This window comes from Fusarium musae, chromosome 4 (genome assembly GCF_019915245.1).
Source record: "Fusarium musae strain F31 chromosome 4, whole genome shotgun sequence".
Lineage (NCBI taxonomy): Eukaryota > Fungi > Ascomycota > Sordariomycetes > Hypocreales > Nectriaceae > Fusarium > Fusarium musae.
Genome location: NC_058390.1, coordinates 367,410 through 387,325, shown reverse-complemented (window position 1 = coordinate 387,325; position 19,916 = coordinate 367,410). Strand labels below are relative to the sequence as shown.

At 49.3% G+C, this 19,916-nt stretch overlaps 6 protein-coding genes across 6 annotated transcripts; 2 read left to right on the top strand and 4 right to left on the bottom strand.

Annotated features, from left to right (window-relative positions):
* Positions 1–4,129: 4,129 nt before the first annotated feature.
* Positions 4,130–5,463, bottom strand: J7337_005069 (uncharacterized protein; the record flags this gene model as incomplete). The annotated part of the gene is made up of 2 exons (XM_044822752.1): positions 4,130–4,977; positions 5,031–5,463. The coding sequence occupies 2 exons, from the start codon at positions 5,461–5,463 to the stop codon at positions 4,130–4,132; spliced, it is 1,281 nt and encodes a 426-aa protein (XP_044681243.1).
* Positions 5,464–8,328: 2,865 nt separating this feature from the next.
* On the bottom strand, positions 8,329–8,694 carry J7337_005068 (uncharacterized protein; the record flags this gene model as incomplete). The annotated part of the gene is made up of 1 exon (XM_044822751.1): positions 8,329–8,694. The coding sequence occupies one exon, from the start codon at positions 8,692–8,694 to the stop codon at positions 8,329–8,331; it is 366 nt and encodes a 121-aa protein (XP_044681242.1).
* A 2,615-nt stretch (positions 8,695–11,309) lies between these two features.
* J7337_005067 (uncharacterized protein) lies at positions 11,310–12,449 on the top strand (the record flags this gene model as incomplete). Its single annotated transcript, XM_044822750.1, has 4 exons — positions 11,310–11,491; positions 11,541–11,677; positions 11,723–11,886; positions 11,940–12,449. The coding sequence occupies 4 exons, from the start codon at positions 11,310–11,312 to the stop codon at positions 12,447–12,449; spliced, it is 993 nt and encodes a 330-aa protein (XP_044681241.1).
* A 1,145-nt stretch (positions 12,450–13,594) lies between these two features.
* On the bottom strand, positions 13,595–14,900 carry J7337_005066 (uncharacterized protein; the record flags this gene model as incomplete). Its single annotated transcript, XM_044822749.1, has 3 exons — positions 13,595–14,350; positions 14,417–14,551; positions 14,598–14,900. 3 exons carry the CDS (start codon positions 14,898–14,900, stop codon positions 13,595–13,597), a joined length of 1,194 nt encoding a protein of 397 aa, XP_044681240.1.
* An 839-nt stretch (positions 14,901–15,739) lies between these two features.
* On the bottom strand, positions 15,740–17,408 carry J7337_005065 (uncharacterized protein; the record flags this gene model as incomplete). Its single annotated transcript, XM_044822748.1, has 3 exons — positions 15,740–16,023; positions 16,082–17,136; positions 17,260–17,408. The coding sequence occupies 3 exons, from the start codon at positions 17,406–17,408 to the stop codon at positions 15,740–15,742; spliced, it is 1,488 nt and encodes a 495-aa protein (XP_044681239.1).
* A 1,379-nt stretch (positions 17,409–18,787) lies between these two features.
* Positions 18,788–19,799, top strand: J7337_005064 (uncharacterized protein; the record flags this gene model as incomplete). The annotated part of the gene is made up of 3 exons (XM_044822747.1): positions 18,788–18,952; positions 19,008–19,088; positions 19,155–19,799. The coding sequence occupies 3 exons, from the start codon at positions 18,788–18,790 to the stop codon at positions 19,797–19,799; spliced, it is 891 nt and encodes a 296-aa protein (XP_044681238.1).
* Positions 19,800–19,916: the final 117 nt, after the last annotated feature.

The window sequence follows — 19,916 nt, the reverse complement described above, 5'->3', positions numbered from 1 at the left end:
GGCTTGATGATCCGTATAAGACTTTATTGAGTAGTTTCTCCATGGGGACGACTCTTGAAGTGATGATTAGTTTGTATTGACTGCTGTGAGAGCTGAACAGGTCAAGAAGGTCGGTGAGGGCTCAATTGTCAATTTATATCTGTTTTGCCGAGTGACGTCAATAATATAAGCTCATGTCATTTCCCGTAAAGGGAACTATGCAGCGACGGAGGTTGTAATCAGCATGTTAGCGCACAGCCCTGTTGGTGGCAAGTCAAGATGATTGGTCGGTTCGTTCAAGTGGTTTTACGTGCATGAAATTAATATTAATAAAAGTTCTTACATAAGCCGTCTTCCTTTTATTGTGAAATTCTTATTGCTCGTCCAACATCAGATGGCTGGTTTAGGTCTTAGCACCTCCGTAATGGCCCTCGACGCTTCGGTTCGGCCCAGTTGCCCTGCGTAGAGGTAGCTGTAGAAACACGACTCGGTGTTGAGGACGCAGGTGTTGCATGTAGACCAGATCCACTTCCCGAAGGGCCACTCGATGAACGAACAGCAGCTGAGTGGCTTCTACTGAGCGCTGGCGGGTAACGGTTTTCCCACTGCGTGCTTGAGCCCTCGGGTAGGCTCAGCGGTGGTTGCCCAGTTGGCGACCTGACATCTTGGGAGTTCTGATCTCGCCATGATGGTCGTCGTTGGGTTAGTGCCGACGATATGTCCAGCAAAGGAGGCGGCGTAACACCCGATTGAGCACAATACATAGAATCTGTTCGGACAGAAGATACGCTCGGGGTTCTTCTTGGTCCATATCGATTCGAAGAGCTCGCTGTTGACGGTGCTCTATGTATTCCGCCTGTTGATCCCGAGCTATCGTATGAAGGGCGGTAACCTCCACCTTTGGATTCAGCCAGAGTTCCCAATAGCCCTCGAGTGAATGGACTATTGTTTCGTTCAGTGACTCGTGATCTGGCCTCCATCTGCTGTCTGAGGAGATCATATCTTTCCCCAAGCAGCCCGGTGGGGCTGAATGGCTCGGATGATGATTCTCGGTCATTTTCTTTCAAGGGATCTTGCGAAGAGAGATTAGGTCTATGGAGCGAAGAGGAGCGGTCATACATGTCATGGCGGTTGCTTTCCATCTTGACGAATTTGGGATAGAGCAATGAATGTAAGAAAGGTCATGGGGTTTTGCAATCGAAGCTCCGATTGTAAAGCTGTTGATCAGTCTTCAATAAGGCGGGAAAGCAACATGTAATATTGCCAGTCCAAACAACGATTATCTTGACAATCACGATCTGAACATCAAGCTTGGTGCTGCATTCTCACCGACCATCCATTCCTTCACGGCGCATGTAGCATAGCCACTGCAAAAGGTATGCCAAAGTAAGCCAAATCTCCAAAACCTCTCTCAGGCTGGTTTAGTAGATGTGATGTAGGAATCGCGTGAGTCCAGTCATCCAATCAGAACCTGTGACAATTGATTGCAACCCTGCTCCGTCGGCCAAAATTTACCGCGTCCAGCATCAAAATGCCCGCACAGCCCCGATCTTCAATGAGGCTGCGCCACCACATTCCATTGTAGGATCTCGAATGTAATCGTCATGCAATGAATTAGAATGCTCTGAATGGCTTTCCGGAGTTCCATGGCTGCGTTACTGGCGCATTTGGTAGGTTGTGGTTTTACGATAAACTAGAATAGATATCTTCAACTCTAAGAATCCACCGAATTGGGGCATCTGCATAGTGGCAGTGCAAATCGAAACGAGCCTTTCAAGAAACTATACATCAATATTAAGAATTATTCTGACTTTCCTCCCTTTTGTACTTGCACTTCCACTGCCAACTGGTTTTGACCCTCTTCTGCTCCTAGATTCGCTGCAGGCCCTTCCGCAGCAACTATCCTCTTCCTCTTCCTACTACGATGTATACGACACCCAATACAAGCGATGATTCCCAACCCAACCACTATCCCAAACGCAATTCCTACCCAGACAAGTTTCTCTAATCCTACTAGACCAGAATCATTTCTTGATGACTCGGGAGCTGGAGTAACACTAATTGTTTGTGCAGGCCGTGGCCAAGGTCCACCTGTATATGGATCATCACAGTCGGGAACGCACGTTGTTCCGCCTGGGTTGATTTGATATGATATGGTGACTGCCGATGCAAGGAGAAGGTCTTTCTCGGGTTCGAACTTTATCGTTGTCGAGACTCGAATATCTGTTTGTAAAGCGCTTGCGGAGGACAGGTCGAAGGCTGTTAGAGTCAAGGGCGAAGTGCCTGATGGTTTGAGATTGGATGCAACGCAGAATTTTTCGTATGGTGTTGCTGCACTGCCTTTTTGATCCGTCAGGCTCGGTCTCCTCCATTCGAAGTCGTATGCTCTGGGATTTTGGTCAGTCCACTGCACACAAGCAATAGCCAAAGTCTACCCACGCCAAGCAACATAATATCTCCCGCGATGTGGTAGCATCAGGGGTGTATTCAACGGTATAAGCAGGCGTATAGCCAACAGGACACTCGGTTGCTGGATGGCTCCATCCAGGGCCACAAAATCCATTCACCCCGAGACCAGGTCCTCCGGTCGTGTAAGGATAGTTAGTATATCCCAGCCAGAGGTAGTTACACGTCCGCGTCGTTCTGTAAAGCCCTTGCGCCGTGCCAGAATAGCAATCCGTTTCCATGTTCCATATGCTCTTCGTGTCAAGACATTCTGGCGGTGGTGTAAAGCGCGGCAAAGTCCATGTCGGATTTGGAGTAGTTGGATAAGTCGTTATGAAAGTCTCAGTCATTTCCACTGACACAAAACTTGTGCGAATGCCAGTTGCTCTGCATATTCTAGGTAAGACAACATGGAAATGAAGCAACAGGCTGGCTGTTCATTAAATACGCTCGAGTCACGAGTCAGCCTAAGCGTAGGCAGACAGTGCTGCAGGGATGTCGTGCCACTCTCCTGCATGAAGGATTCAAGGCTGTGCTGCAATTGAGTCCCCTACTGTTCTCGCTGTCCCAAAGCATCGCACACTCATTGGTCACTTGGCACGCGAGTGGGTACCGTAAATACAAAAACACGAGATTTTGTCCAAGTTAACGGAACAGCCTAATAAGCATAAATCTATCGTATCCTTTCTCAGCAGCATCACCATATACTTTCTCTATAGAGGTAACTCTCTATAGAGCGAAATTCCACCAGAGAAGTTAATTGCTTCCCTCGGCTTCCCATGAAATAAGAATTGGCCATAACAAAGAGTGTATCAGCCGTCATGCCGTTCATCAACTCGCTATACTAATCCTGTCCCTTCACAAACCAAATTCTCACAGAATCACTACTAAAGCTCCCATCATGCAAATCAAGTCATTCCTCGCCGCTTCCTCCATATATATGTCATTCGCCGTGGCAACCCCCTTTGAACCGAGAGGCTGTGGGTGCGGCTGTCCAAATGCCCCAAACTTCTTCTTATACTCAAATTACCGACTAAATGGCGCCATATGCGCCATAAATAAACCTTGTTGTATGTCCACCTGTATGCCTAAAATGGGCACTACTGGTTTAAAGTCATATGCAGCTGTGTACATTTAATCTGTCTGCTGAATTCCGCCTGTCTAATGCATGGACTGGCTCCAAATTTAATATCTAATGGAAGAAACCACAGCTCAGAAGGATGAAGGATAGCCATTGAAGCAAAATTTTGGACATAAGGACTACGTACTAGGATGGACACTTCTGAGATTGAATTGGCTTAAATGTGTCTGCTCCCATAGCCTGCCTCTATAGTTATGCTTATTATTTGTATACGGCTGAGTTTTAACGCTACTCTGTGCTTTTATGTTTTCGAATAGGCAGGAGGACCTGTGACTATGTGCTGATAATCATCATGTGTAACTTGGTCTGGACAGGGCGCAGAGATTACTGGGACTCTGAACGTAAAACGTACAGGGGAAGCAGTCGACTGAATTCAAGAGGATATGTGGTTAGAGGAAATAGGTCTTTACTATCTTCTCTATCAAAGCTATATTTTCTCTCACTTGATGCCCTGGAAGAGTCCACCTCAAAATCTACTCATCGACGCCTGTTCCCGGGTCGTCTTTCTCCGTGCAACGCGGCTTCGACAGCTTGCATTCGACGGTCTTCATCTCATCATATGTTCTAGTTGACGGGTTCCATCTGAAGAGAGTAGCTCCCCTCAGCGAGGTTCATGTCGTTTTCTTCCTCGATGCTGGTAGTGCCACGAACACGGGACAGCATGTCACGTACCATCTTCCACGTGGTGCAAATCTGCTCAACAGACACGGGATCTCCAATCTCCGCCTCACGCACCTCCATCCAGTGATGGTGAGGTCGCTTGGTTTCCTCGAGATCCTTCTCGGACCGGATCACCCACACGCGTGCAACGAAGCCGGGGTGACATGTGCGATATCCACGTTCCTCGATGGAGTAGTATTCTCTAACGAGAGGCTCAACCTCCCACCAAGAGAGGGGGCTGAATTCAACCTTTTGTTCCGTCACCCAAAGCCGGAAACCGGCCCACTGTCCCCCAAGGGAGACGTTGCCGCGACTGTAACCGTAAAAGCCGATATATGGTGGGGAGAACCGCGCGTCTCCGGGTGAGTAATGAGAAACATCCTCTGGGTTGCTGAGGTAGTCCCAACCAGTGACAAATGTCCAAGGGATTCTCGCATCCGCGCGAATTTCATGGCTTATGAAGTGCTCTTGGGCCTCCCAAGAGTGGTCACCCGCGCGTGTCATGCCCCAGTCGTTGCCGTGGAACCGGGGGCCGACTACGTCAGGACCAAACATTTGGAACCCTTCAATATTCCATTCTCGGCCAGCGTTCTCGATGATCAGAGAGAGATTCTTGATCTTGGGCAGGCGGGAGAAGATGGGGAGGTTCTTTTCCATTCCCATTTCGAAGTATGTCGAAGGGGGAGCGTCAGATGGCCCGGCCTGGTTTGACCCATAGCCAGAACCATCGCTCTGGTGGCCAGCGTCCGGAGCTAATCCTGTTAGCAAAGGACATCATATGTCAAAGCTTATGGGGGTTACTTACGAGCTTGGCCTCGGCGAAGCGAGACGGTGCGAGACACACTGAGAATGTTTTCGACGGGCAAGGCATGACGATGAAGACCTTGGATACTAAGCGGGTCCCAGGAGACGGAAGGCCGAAGTGCAGGCAGTCGCATGTCAACAACCTGAAAAATGTCATGCAAAGGGTCGATTCGGAACGGCACTCCGCCGATGCTAGACATGACGGCGGTCCCATCGCAGCCCACAGCCTTCAGGCAGCGCACTTGATTGGCGAGCGAAGCGATGTCAGCGTTCGTCTCGAGCAGGGCCTTGATGGCCTGCTCTTGGCCGTAACTGTGCACCCATGCAATGTTTGAGTGCAAGTATCGGTGAGGCACAGTAAGGCAAGGAAGTGCGTGGAGCACAACCTTCTTCCGCATCTCGGTGGGAAGATCGGCGAATGGGAATGCCGGCATTCTGTTGTTAGACAGTTAGTACAGACGTTGAAAATGCAGAGTGGGGGACTTGTCCTTACGTCGACGTGAATGACTAGATTTAACCTGAGTGATGGGTTGTGTTGTGAACCTCAAGAATCAATGTCTTGACAGAATCGCTGAGGCTCTGGTAGGAAAGAAGGAATGATCTGGGGTGAAAGAGTAGTTGGTAGTATGAGGGATGGGTATGGAAGATGTTGAGAGAGTTGAGAGATGATGTTGGAAGATGAAAGATCGAGGGAAGATCGAGGTAGGAAAAGGTGTGAGGTAAACAACTGTTGTGGAGATTGAGCATTCGCCGTCACTGCCACTGGCACAATAGAAGTGCAACATAGAGGCCACTCGATCACCAGTGCCAGCCCCAAATCAACAAACCAAAGGTCAGTTTCGTGTTTAACCAGTGAACAAGGTGATTCGTGAATGCGATCGAGGCTTCTGTTCCACTGCTCAAGTTGAGAAGAAAAGAGCACTATTCAAGTATCCATACCGCCAGTTGACGGTCGCGACGCGCCGGCCAGTGAAGACCTAGTTCACTGGGCTGCTCCCCTGGCTGACTGGCGGGCTTAACGCGTAACTTCGCGGCGTTTGTAGTGGACGCGTTACTAGATGGCACGTTTGGGCGGTCGGTTCGCCATAAGGCAACTCATCTGCAGTGATGGGAAACATGCTCTTCACCATTTCTATCTCCGTCCCAAGTTTTCAGTGTATTGGCTTGATACGATTCGTTGAGACTCAGCCATTAATCTATCCCAAGTGACTAGCCATACACCCTGCTCTGCCGGCCCCGACCAGCTCGAAAGACCTATCATCCCGTCAATTTCATTACCCGGATCCTCTTATTCTCAGTCCCTACTTACGCAATAGTGACCTTGGGACTACTATTACCCTTAGTTTTGTTGCATCCAGGCTCACGATGCTCCCATCCTCAAGTCGGTGCCTCTTTCCCTTGAGACAAGGAGCATCTTTCAGATAACCCTGCACCGAGTATCACAGTGGCTGACTCTGTTTACACAGATGTGACAATCTATTTGCCCCCTGCACATCTCTGTCTACTCAGACCCAAATCCTGGTCCCTGTAGCTGTTAGGATGCGAGGCCCAATCGATTCCCGGCCGACGTATGCAAGACCACTCGACCGTCCTTCAGCGACGAAGCCGTGGCAAGACTGAATATCCCCGACAATGACAGCAGCAACTCACCGAAAGTGAAGCTTGAGTGGTGGTGGAGTCTCCGAACTGGGTGTCGATACATAAGGGAATCATGTCAATAATGCACCCGAAGCCTCCATCTTCCACTCTTCGATCTCATGTTTTACAGCCCACGGGCCCCTTTGATAGCCACCAGAACATAACAGGGCCGATCGTTGCTAACGACTTTGATGCAATGCAGCAAAGACGTATACTTGCTAACCCTCGCGACTTTACTTCACGAAAGACTCAAGAACCCTTCAAGCGCGAGCCACTGTAGCTGAAAGCTACGTCTGAACCTTCGCCCCAAGGATGACGCAAATTTTCAACGAATTGGCCAGCATCTAAAAGGATACTTCAGCGATCTACAGCAGGAAGGATTTAGGGTTTCGAACGCGGACTCGATCACACCAAATGTCGACCTCGATTGTTTCAATGGCTTCACATGCGAACAGCAAATTTCGAGTGGTAACAATTCCATCCTAGCCCGAACAACCAACAATAACTTGCTTGGGTGGTAACTCTTGACGGAATAGACCAGGATAACCTAGACTATGGCGCAAGGAGCTCAAGGTTATAGAGATTTATCACAAGACGACGGGAATCAGTCCACGACCCGGATGTCTGCAACTCCGATGTCAAGTAGGACAGTAACCAATTTGTTCACTGATCTTGCAAGGCGCATTGCCCTACCGCAAACTCCTAACTAGCTTCTTTAAACGTGCACGTTGTAAGAATCGCCCCTGTTCACCGAAAACGTCGCGGCAATTTTCCGCTGTAGCGCGCTCCCTTCTTAAAATGGGATGCCAAGAGAACAATATACTTTATTGTTCTTCTTGTTGTTTCTCATCGGCAAAGTGTCCTGCAGGGCCAGACCCTCTTCAGAGCAAAGTTCGCATAGATCGGTTATCTCTCTAACAAGATATTCCTCAACTGATTGTATGAAAAAGCAATATAGAAGAATCGCCTCGGTCTTCCTCATCATTGACAAATGACAATACAAGTCGAAAAATTTTGTTTTCTAGAGTCAAATTATATCCAAATTAATTCCTTTTGAGCTCTCAGACTCTGATTCCATCATGATTCCCTCGTGAAGTTGAGCGACATTTAGACCACTCACAAGTCCCCTACCCTGAACGTCCCAGCCAAATGACACAATTCTGTCGGTAAGTCGAACTCTTGGAAGACCCTGCGAATATCTCGCTGATCTTATCGATTTACTAGGCTAAAAGACTCTTGACCAGACTTTGTAGATGCGATTGGGTCACTAACCGCTGTCAATTGTCACTGCGTGTGACGCCGATGCTGATCACCGAGACTTGACATGACGATCGCAATATCACGATGCAACTTGAAACATTAGTAACCAACGAATAACAATTCATCGTCATACATTGATTCATAGCATTCCTCTATCAATTGTTCTCAAAGTCATCGAGTCAGTAAGACCTCAAATGATGCTATACCTGTAGTCGCGTTTCATCATATCCGGAAACAGACATGTCTGTTATTCCCTTATCCCGTCGCTAACCATACTCAAAGTATCACCCTCCACAATATCCGCATTCCAGTGCTAACACGCTAAAGTCAAAGACCAAAAGAACAATTCCAAACTCAACGGGCCGATCCCCAGGAGTAAAATCCCCGAACCTTTTCTCCGTTTACGCTCCAGAAACCCTCTTCTGCGCTAGTCCCCCCAGCTTCTCAGCAGCAGCCCCCAGACTCCTCGGGTCAGCGCCCTTGATCTCAACCTGCCCGTTGACAGCGACTTGCTTGCCCTCCTTGAAGAATAAAAAGGTAGGCATGGCTGTTATGCCGTACTGGCGCGCGGCGTCCTGGACGTGGTCTACGTTGACTTTTGCGAAAGCGAGGACGTTGTCGACGCTGTGCTTGGTGGCGAGTTGCTCGTAGACGGGGGCGATGGCTTTGCAGGGGGGACACCAGTCTGCGAAGAAGTCGACGGCGACGTATGTTGTTGACGAGAGCAGCTTTTGAAGCTCATCGTTTGAAGTGATGTGATGCACCATTTTTGTGTGAGTACTTTTTTGTGTCTTTTTTCTTGGTATTGATCTACAGAGATCGGCAGTGAATTCAAGATGCGGTGAGATGAGAACTCGATTTAGTTTCGGCAGTTGAAGTGAGTAATCTTGGGGTTCGTTGAGGCTGCGATGTGTTTTTATATCGTTGTTTTTTGCTCTTTGCCTCCGCTTTCTCATGGATCTTGAGAGAATCGCAAAGAGCCGCTTTGAAATGGGAAACGCATCACGTGACGTTGCGCAATTTGGTGATTCCTCATCAAGGTTGATTACTGAGCCACTTGTAAGCCACAGAGGGTTATGTCATGATTTGAGGCTGAAGAGCCTGGACAAATTGAGATCAACGAAACGTTTTAGCGAGGACAGAAAATAACTCAAATGCAAATCATCAGGGTTCAGTCCCTGATTCTGTAAGATCTGACAAATGACCCCAACCACGGATATAGAAGACGTTGCTTATACGTTACAGTTGAGCTGACATTTTTTGCGTTTCGACTGGATTTCTCCTGCGCCGCTTATTATTATTCTAGAAGGAATATTAGGTAGGCATTGCTTTTTTGGTGTTTTGCATGACCCAGACTCAAAACTACCCTGCAACGATCACAAGCTACTGTACGTAATATCAATCAGCAATCGTCGCATAACATGTTACAAGTTACCCAGTCTCGGCCCTTGGTCAATTTATCACCTCCCTCTTAAGGCTGCCTCCAGCAGTCAAGTGGACTTCTACACGGGGGTTCATTCGCTAAGGTAAAATCCGGAATCATCTCCGGAGGCCGAGTCACCTTATAACCCACCACATAAGGGTACAGTACACAGCTCCATTGCTTGGCCAGCTTGGCTATCGCGGAGGCTATGAATCTTACCCCGGATGGAACAAGTTATTGAGGGAGTAATGCAATAGTTCAGGGGAATAATATCGGGGAACTTGGGTCGGTTATCGTTTACCGATACGCACGTGTTAAAAAGCCAAGACTGTAGCCGAGAAGCCAGGTCTAAGAGATAAAGAGCAGGTAACATTTTCCCAGAATCGATAGCTAAGAAAAAGAGGCTTGCATAGAAGCGAAACGCTTTGATGCAAAAAGAAGCTGAATGGAAGCAAAAAAAGAGACATGTCACTTTTGAAATGAAAAAGAAACGTCTCCCACGAGTCACGTAATTCGAGATGCCTCATTCGGTAAGTGGGGATCAATCAATGCTCCTCTTTGACAGGACTAGAAGCAGTTAATTAGCGCGCACCATCAATCAATTAATTGTGTGCTAGGCTTAGCTACGTTAATCTTGGGTCGCCCGGATAACTCGGTCTCAACATCAAGATAAGCGTAGAAAGTGACAAGAAGGAGGGGAGCTGAGACAAGTTCTGTTACTGACGATCCGGCTCAGTCTTCCATCCATCCATCGGAGAGTGACTGAGTCAAGTCCCCTGATGCCCACGCGATCGGTCGCTTGGCGCAGGAGACTAGCAAAGTCTATTGGCGACCATGAGCCCACTGTAAATCAGCGCCTAGCTCGTTCGGGGAGATAAAAAACAGGGTCAGCGGGCATGGTCCGTTGAGAGGGCAGAGGCACGGAATGAAGACGTTACGCGGAGGCTAGAGCGCCGCTGTCGCAGTTGAATTCTAGTTCGCCACCGAAGGGAAAAAAGAGCGCTTCCAATCCTTCCAGGGCTTGGTCTGCTTTTGGCTTTGTTCAGGACTGGACAGGGCAGGGTTAGTGTTCTAGACGTGACATGATCTACTGGCCCAGCTGGCCCAGCTTGCATCAAGGGTGCCCTGCCTGCGTGTTTGTGACTGCATCAGAATGGCCTGCAAAACGTGGCAAAACTGCATTGCCATTCCTTCGATCGTGCAGTCGTTCCCACTGAACTGAGACAAGGATGCTTAACGAATCAGATCCTCATCCCAGCTAATGTGACCGACAACAACCGCTTCGGTCCAACGATTTGAACAATCAGTGGCGTAGGTAAAAACGGGACTAATGTCAGCTCTAGACCCAAACAACCAAGCTAAGAGATACGTCGATCCCCTGAGACGGTTTTCATTCCCCCCAAAAAACTCCACCCTTCGGAGGAAATAATAAAAACTAAATCCCAAGCTCTTGGGTTTCCAGCCTGCTTCCCCCCCTTTAACCCACCCCCGCGTTGCTTGTTCGTCTTTCTTTTATTTCCAGAGTCGTTTTTTGTCGTTGATGAAAGCTTAATACCACGAAGTTCAAGTCATGCGCCCTTCCACGTTGAATTAAACTACGCTACGAAAATCACCCCGTCGTTCGATCCCCACGAAAAACCGATTTGTAGACGAGTAAATTCGTGCGACCGACAAAATGACGGCGTTTGAGGCTGAGATATGGACTTGGTACAGTCTATCGTGGTTAATTGTCATTGCGAGAATGTAAGACATATATTTCCACGAAGGACCAATTGGGCTTGGAACTGATCCTGGTGTAGGATATCACGACGGATGTTACTGGGTTCAGTAAAGAAGCTTCAAGTTGAAGATTACTTGATGATAGTAGCGATGGTACGTCACCACCACCAACGACACTCCACGATGCAATTCGTCTAATCACTCTTGCTACAGTTTACCGATACCGTGTTAATGATCGGAATGTCGATTATTTCGAAAACGAGCAGTAACCTCATCGATCCCAGCGAACACGTCGTCCTCGATGCCCACGAGATTAAAACGAGAGAGTATGGATCGAAATGGGTCTTGGTCGTCGAACAGATGCAGATTACCACCATTTGGCTCATGAAGTACTGCCTGTTGCTCATGTACAACCGCCTCACGTACGTCACTTCATCCTCGATGCTCAATTACGGTTTCTAACAATTGCAGAATGAGTTTGAGTCAGAACTTGGCTGTCAAGTTTGTCGCTGGCTATGTCACTACTGGTCTCGTCATCATGGAGATCTTGTATCTTGGTGTTTGGTGTCGTCCGTTTAACCAGTACTGGGCTGTCCCACCAAAGAACAGTATGTTACATCAGCCCTCAATTGAATGCATGCTAACGGTCATAGCGCAATGTTCTGCTGCGACGAACCATCTCATCACCAACGCCGTCATCAACATTACGTCCGATATCATGATCATTCTCATCCCAATGCCAATCTTTCTCAAGTCCCAGCTCCCACTGAAGCGCAAGGCCGTCCTCGTTGGCGTTTTTGCATTGGGTTCCTTCACCGTAAGCCCCAACCTCACACCAACCAACCTGAAACCCAAACTCACACCGCACAGATCCTCTCCGCCATCCTCAACAAGTTCTACAGTTTCAACGAACCCTTCGGCTCAAACTGGACGTTCTGGTACATCCGCGAATCCTCCACCGCCATCATCACCGCCAATCTCCCTTACATCTGGACCCTCCTCCGCCGCATCTTCAAGCTCGGCTCCTTCAGCGGCTCGACGTACGGAAAGAGCACAAATAACCCCTCCAAAGCATACCGCTCAAACTTCACCAACCATCGCTCCGTCGTTCGCTCCCAGGTCCGCGCGGAGCATAACCTGCACCAGGTCGACAGCGAGGAAGAGATCAACGCCACATACGCTCTACCGCTCAAGATCTACGCTAAGCATGAGATTCAGATCACGAGTGAAGATGCTGGTCCTGAGGATAGGAGGGGACCTGTAGGGTGCATCCCTGATGAGTTGATGAGCCATAGCAAGGATAGCATACGGACCGACGATGTAGAGACTAACTCTGAACGATCGGCTGCCGGTGTTGTCAAGGTCTATCACGGAGTATAGATTTGATGGGCGACCATTTTGTGTCATCTTTTTGTTTATTAATGTTTTGATGATTTGGGTAAAAGACGCCTGGATCAGAATACCCAGCGATGTATAATTTACCCGTATAGATAGAATCGTGCCTATAGCACCAGAAGCGATATCAACAAGCTTTCGTCACAAAGTAAAACTATTCTTCTTCCAGCCATGCACGTTTGAGGGGTTCTCATGCTAAGGCTAAGTAGCCTGTCTTGGGCTTAGCCTACCGCTTTCCTCGTATGACATCTTTGACGTGCCAAGGCCAGACGAGTCAGGTCCCCCAAACTTAACTTACACCAACGAAGAATAGCTTCGAACGGGATTATCAATTGCGTTGATTCCGCACTCCTTAAACGGGTAAGCTTTGATGCTCGAATCCCCGGCACAATTCCGATGATCGCCGTAATCTTGGTGGATGAATTCAACCGCTAGGATTGTCCATGAACTATCTGTATCTGTGGGGTTGCTAGTTGAGATTGGGATGAATTGTCGCGGATCCGGATGGAAAGGGGTTCTTGAAGTGGTGGAGTCAGTCTGATTTCCAACTGACAGGTTATCGGGCCGGGAGGAGTTCAGATAACCGTCCGTGAACACGTGCTTATTGATTGATAGCTTTGTTGCCTGACTCGAGCGATAGGCTATCGGTTTTAGATCTGGTCGCCGCTATGACTCCTGTCACTCTCAGGTGATGCCGCTTGATAAGAGTGCTACCCGGCATTGTCGGCTACCTTTCTTCGCCAGAGCTGAATGATTCATTAGTAAACCATGGAAAGCAAGAGATACACTCTCCTGACTGACACGCCGGGCGGGTGAAAGCCGGCTGATAATATCCGACGTGGGCTCTTTCTTTTGTTGCAGAGCAATCTGGGTTATTACAATAGATAACGCTGCCATTTGAGAGTGCTCTAGAGTGAGCATTCTAGCCAGACAGAGGGTCCCTTTGCATTCCCTGATATCCGGCTCGTGACAGGTCAACTAGACCGAGGTCTCGTTTGATCGTTTGTCCAGCCGGGTGACCTAACACATAATCATAACACGGAGATGTTTCGCGTCCTCTTGGGGGAGAAAGAACCTGTTCTCTTCTCAACTAATCTTATAGGCTATTCGTGAGGTCAGAATACCAGCTTCTACATAACACAACACTCATCAGCAGACTGCTTCCCCTCCCCCCTCTTGACCAACATCTCCTCCTCCTCCAGCGAAACCCTCGGCGCCAACCTCCCCCTCAACTCCGCAAACTTCTCCGTCCACCAATACCCAACCTTCATCCACTGTGTCACAGTCCAATCCTGCTGATACTCCTCCAACTTCTCCTCCAACTGCCTCTTCATCCCCGGCTCATCCGTCGCAGCCCACGCAATAGCCAGCGTCAACGGAACATGGCTTGCCCCCAACGGTCTGTACTGACTTATCCTATGCGCGAGAGACACAACCTCTGAAGAACACAGTGCTGCTTCGCCTACTAAAGCGAGGTTGTACGGATCAAAGGCTTGCATGATTTGGCTGGTTATTACGAGGACTGTTAGCAGCACGGAGTAGGCTGAGTTGTAGGAGCGGGAGAGGCGGAGTTGCATTGGTGTTGGGGAGAAGCCGGGTGCCCACGTTACTGCTTTGACGATCTCGGAGAGTTTGCGAAGGTCGCGGCACAGGCGGTGGTATGCGCACGTTATTTCCATGTGGTGGAGTTCAGGGTCGTTTATGAAGTCTGGGAGTCGGCCTAGATTTCGGATAGAAAGGCTGGGGATTCCGCCTGCGTCTTTGCCGTCTTGTTGGGCTTTTGCGCTTTCGGGCGTTGAGGGGGGGTTGTTCTTTTTGAAGTTGTCGAGCATGTCCCAGAACCACTTTTCTAACCTGACCTTGGGGTTTGATATGCTTTCTATGATCTGGGATTGTCAGTTTGCTTGGTCCGATTGAACCTTTTGGAAAGGAAGCGAGGGTGGGGGACATACGACAGGGACGCAGAACGTCAAGAGCATGTCTGTTTCAAAACCGGCTTTCCAGTTCTCTCTCGCCGCTGCTTTGAGAAGATACGCTAAACCCTGGCCGTGACTCGTAGTCGGATCATCATCCCTTCCCAACCAGCCCTAGAATGGTCAGTCTTGATCAACCCACACACTCGAATTCACTCACCTGACAGATCATAATCAGATACACCGAACACATAGTCTCAGGCATCCTCGCCTTGGCAGGATCCTCCAAGCATAATCTCAACGAACTTATCGCTTTGACATACTTTGTGAGCGCATCAACAGTCTGATACCCCTGCGGTCGGTGCAATGTCGAAAACGTCGTAGCCAACGCATCAGCTGACGCATCAAGAGCTTCATTCCTCCCCAACCGCGCAGGAATATGTCGAAGAAAGTCTCCGTAACAGGTGATGTCATATCGCAGATCTGTAATCTCCAACCTCGAAACAAGCGTTTGAGTGACCATTGTTGTTTTATTGTAAGGAACTCTCACTAGCGCTTGGGTAAAAGAAATAGGCGATTTTGAAGACCGCGAACTTGAAGTCGTAGTGTCATCTTCCGTATCGATGCTCTGAAGACTTATACTGTCTCCCGGTTCAAGAGTCTGGACTTTAAACTTGTACCGCTGTTTGCCAACGTTGATACACGGAATATCAAGCCTTTCACACCTCGCACACTTTGGCTGAGCTTTATCACACTATCCCCTCATTAACATCTCCAATTCCAATATCGGACTAACGTACCTTTTTCTTCTGTTTCCGACACGCATCGCAGCCTTTGTAAGATGGAACGCCAGGCATTGTTTCGTCAGAGCGGTGTATCTCACCAAAAAGAGACAAGATTGATGGGGACCGAGAAAGGGCGAGCTGGAATACCCGAGATAGTTAAAGGCTCGTTGAGGAGGTCGAGATGTAAGCTTGGTTACGTCTCAGCCTTGGAAATGGATCTCACATGTTTTGTCTCCACTTGAACGATGACGGAGCGCGCCATTTTGCCTGATTTGGAATAGTAAGCATGGATGAGCCACGAGATTAGCATGCTGTGAGAAAAGAAGCAATTGAGATTGTATATGATTGGCTCGTTCTCTCCGACTTTCAATAAGTCTAAGTTTGCTTATTTGTTCTCTTGACGAATTAGATTGTCGAGGGTTGTTGATCCAAGGCATACATGCTTTTATTATCCCGAGATCAGCGTATCTAACAGACTTACTCGGCCTTGTGCGATGAGCTACAATGAAGATCTTTTGCCTCTCTATTAATTTATTTACTATATCAGGAAAGTTCCTAATTATAGACAGATGTGAGACTACAGGACGTATCTGAAATCCATCTTCTGCATATCAGTGAGATCCTCATCAACATCATGCAGAATATCTGAATGACAGCCGGCTCTCTTGTCCCTATTCATGTTCTCTCTGCGCAACAAAAAACATGTAACCGTGGCAATGACAACCACGCCACATAGACAGATACAACCGCCAGTAAACCCTGCACGGTATCTGGGGCCGGGAGATGCGCCAAAGATGACAGGGCCGATGACGTTTCCAACACAGTATCCAACAAAGGTCGAGGCACTGGCAGTAGACTTTTCTGCAGATTGTGTTAGAATAAAATGTCCCTCTGCATGATACGAGATGGGGAGACTTACTGGTGTGACCTGAAATGTTGGATGCCGACAGGCCAATGGCCAGACCACCGGAAGCGACTTGAATGGCAACGAGGAAGATCCCTGCAAATAAGAGACCCTTATTATCCCTCGGCCCCAGCCAGCAGATCAGAGTTCCGCCGATCGAGATAGAGGCGCAAACAACGATGCATAGGTATCGGGTGTTGCGCCACCTGCGGGTGATAGTGCCAACAATGAGAATGGTGAGGGCAGTGACGGCACCAATAGGGCATGTCAAAGCCAGAGAATCGAAGTGATCGAAACCAAAGCCATTGATGACCATGGTGCCAAAAGTTCCGAGGGCGCCAGATGGCACACCAGTAAGCATAACAATGAGAGCGCTGCTATAGACCTTGTAGTCACGAAAGGCTTCCAAGAACTGAGCCTTGTTGAATTCATGGCTGATGGCTCCAGCATTGTTTCTCTGGAGGCGGTACTTTGCCATCTCTTTCTCGGCGTCGGTCAAGCGCTTGGACGTCATCGGGTTGTCAGGGAGGCAAAGGAATAGAACAGCGGACCACAAGATGGTAACGGCGCCAAGGATGAGAAACATGGGCTTCCACGAAGGGAGAGATCCATGTGTCTGGCCAAGGCCGTAGTTTATGAGGGGCGAGACCATGGTTGCAACACCGACGCAGGCATACCAGAGCGATGTCCGCAGAGCCTGCTCCTCCCGAGTCCACCAGAAGGTGACCAGCACGGTGAAAGACGGAGCGACGGCTGACTCGAGAATACCGAGGAATAGGCGGTTGACCATGATGCCCGGGTAGTTGTAGCATGCGGCAGTAGACATGAGCACAGCTCCCCACAGCAAGGTCGCAGAGGCAACAACACGAGAGATGGAGAAGCGGTGCGTCAGGTACATCATTGGGTAGGTGCCGATCAAGTAGCCAATATAGAACATCATGGAGGCGTTGGCGTACTTCTTGTTGTCGGTGATGGGAGTGCCGTTCTTGTCGTGGCCAATGATTGTCGTCAGCTGCAGGTCTTTGCTGAAGCCAAATTGCGTGGCAGCGCTCATGACGCCCTTGTCATAACTCTGGAGAGTGTAGGTTATCATCATGAGGGGGACAATCCTTTGTGCAACAACCTGTCAGCCATGAATGCTCCGCAGAAAAGAAGCCACGAGTCAAAAAGGAGATTGCTATTTCTTTTCTTACCAGAGGTCGATCTTCCGGAGATACTTCTTCTCCTCCTCAGCTGTAAAGGGAGACGTCGTGGCAGTCTTGCCATCAATGTCTTCAACCCTTTCAACATCGCCGGCAAGGTTAGCCTTGGATTGTTGGACTGCAATGTCGGCTGAACTCATTTTCGACAAGGTAATAGTGTTGGTTCGGGCTTGGAGTGTTGACAATGCTCCTGCTAATGGATGTACATGTGGATGTTCTTATAGCTCACTTGAGGTCGTTCGAAAAAACGGCAATTCGGTAACAAAGCTTGCGGTTGCAACGCTGTGCATAGTACCAGCATACGAACCTTGACTCCGCTATCCTGGAGAAGCTTTGGCTGTTTGCGGGGAAGCCCAAATATTCGGTTTTCTGGGGAAATGCCAGATGTGAAGCGAGCGTGAGTCGCTTCTGCTAGTCTGGGTCCCTAACCAACTCAGGTACGTGGTTTCTGCTGCCCTCCAGAATGCGAGGGATTGTTGCCGAATTTACCGAGAGCCATGCTGATGATGTCAATAATCGTACCTAACTATCGGGTCTCGGATCTGTTAGTCTGGAATTCTGTAAGCGGGGACTGTGATGACCTGTGATGAATGACCATGCTGACTTGGTACTAACGTTAGCTGACTACCTTCTTTGGGCCTGGTGTTATTTCAACCAAAAAGAACGGCAATTTGGCGATGAGCTCCCCTCGCAATTCTCTCCTTCTTGGGAATCTTTTTTGCCGATGCTACTGCCTGCCGACACAAGAACATTGACCGAACAATTTCTGCCCGCGGACACATCGCGCAACCATAACAGCAGTATGCCACTCTCGGCACGATCTAGCATACAGCGACTTCGCTCGCGAATTGCCTGTCAGGCCTGCAATAAGCGCAAGGTCAAGTGCGATGTCGCCGAAACCAGCCGTCCCTGTTCTAACTGCCAGCGCGGCGGCGGAGACTGCATAGTCCTCCCGCGCAAGAAATATCGGTAAAAACGACTCGTGCTCACTTACTGGCTGATGCATGCGGCTGACGTTGCACTCGATGCTAATACTAGACCTCGTCAACCACGTAACAAGTTGACCTCTTCTCCAGACAGACGTGGGTACCCAGCCTCTCGATTCCGTGGTTTTATGTCTACTAGCCTTGTCAACAGACGCGGTTTCTCCCAGATCTGCGATACGAGAAGCTGGATATGATACACGTTCCACATTTGAGGAGCTGGGCGTTGCCCTGGAGTCCAGCGAAGACAATCATGACCAGTTGGCTGAGATGGGGGTCGGGGATGACCCCAAATTGCCTGATGATAGCCCGGATACGTATCTAGGTAAGGCCATTCAAACCACTGCCAAAACACCCATCAGCTCACCCTATCACTCTCAGGGGACAAACGTGGACCGCGCTGTACCGTGTACGATATCTGTGATGCAGTCTCCCCACAGGACTCCGTACCATACCCGCCGCCGAAAGGCGCCCGCCATGCTATGCACAAGCCACATCAAGTGGAATACATGCGCTCAGAAGGAGCCTTGACCACAATGCCTGCAGATGTCTGCGATGACATGGTCTGGACCTACTTCAAGCATGTCCACTTCTTCCTACCGGTAGTGGATGCTCAAGGCTTTCTCAATGATTATCACGAACAGGGGCCGCACAAGAAGCACGATCTTCTGTTCTGGAGCATGATGCTGGCAGCAACGAATGTAAGTTCCGAATGCTCAATGGCACTCAGATCTGACTTGCTGGATTACGCCGTAGTTTGCAGATGCCGATCTTCTGAGACGATCCGACTTTCCATCCAGGAAAGCTATGAAGACTGCCATGTATAAACGTGCCAAGGTCAGTGGCAAAGTTCTTATTCGCTTATTGGAGATGTCGTGAACCACTAACAAGAAGTCTCTGCAGTGCCTATATGACCTCGATCGAGCCACCGAGAAGCTGAAACTGATCCAGTCAGTTATCTTGTTAAGCTTCTGGTACACAGACCCGCAGGACCACACAGGAGCATGGTACTGGATTGGTATCGCCATATCCCTGGCGCAGGGCATCGGTCTCCACCGGAACCCTCGATCCAGTGGTCGCACCCGACAGATATATCCCCAGGAGCAAGCATTGAGGCGCCGTATCTGGTGGTCGTGTGTGGTCAGAGATCGCTGGGTCTCGCTAGCCAAGGGACGCCCCATGCGAATACATGGTGAGGACTGCGACCTTCCATTTCCAACCTCCCGGGATGTCCTCCAGGAACTGGATTCTGTCGCCGATGATGCAAGGAGACGGTTCATTCCGGCTGACTCTACAGCCTTGACGAGTCTCTGGCTCCGACTCGTCCGTATCAGCGACGTTCTCGGTGGTATACTGCGGCTTCATTACCGCGTGAGCGGACCAGACCCAACCGCGGATGATATTGACAAGTATTCTCAGCAAATCGAATCATTGTCAGCCACAAACTCCGGGATCATGGATGAGTGGTCTGATACTCTTAGCATCCACGCCTACCAGATCGACCTGTTTTATCAGTCCGTCATTCCCTTCCTAAATGGTGTTATCTAGTCCAAGCGCTAATAATCAAGTAGAGCGATGGTTGCAATTCTGTACCGGCCGTATGCGCTTAATGAGTCCGCACCTCCGCCTACGGGGACGCCTCGAGACTGGCACAAAGTGGCTTTG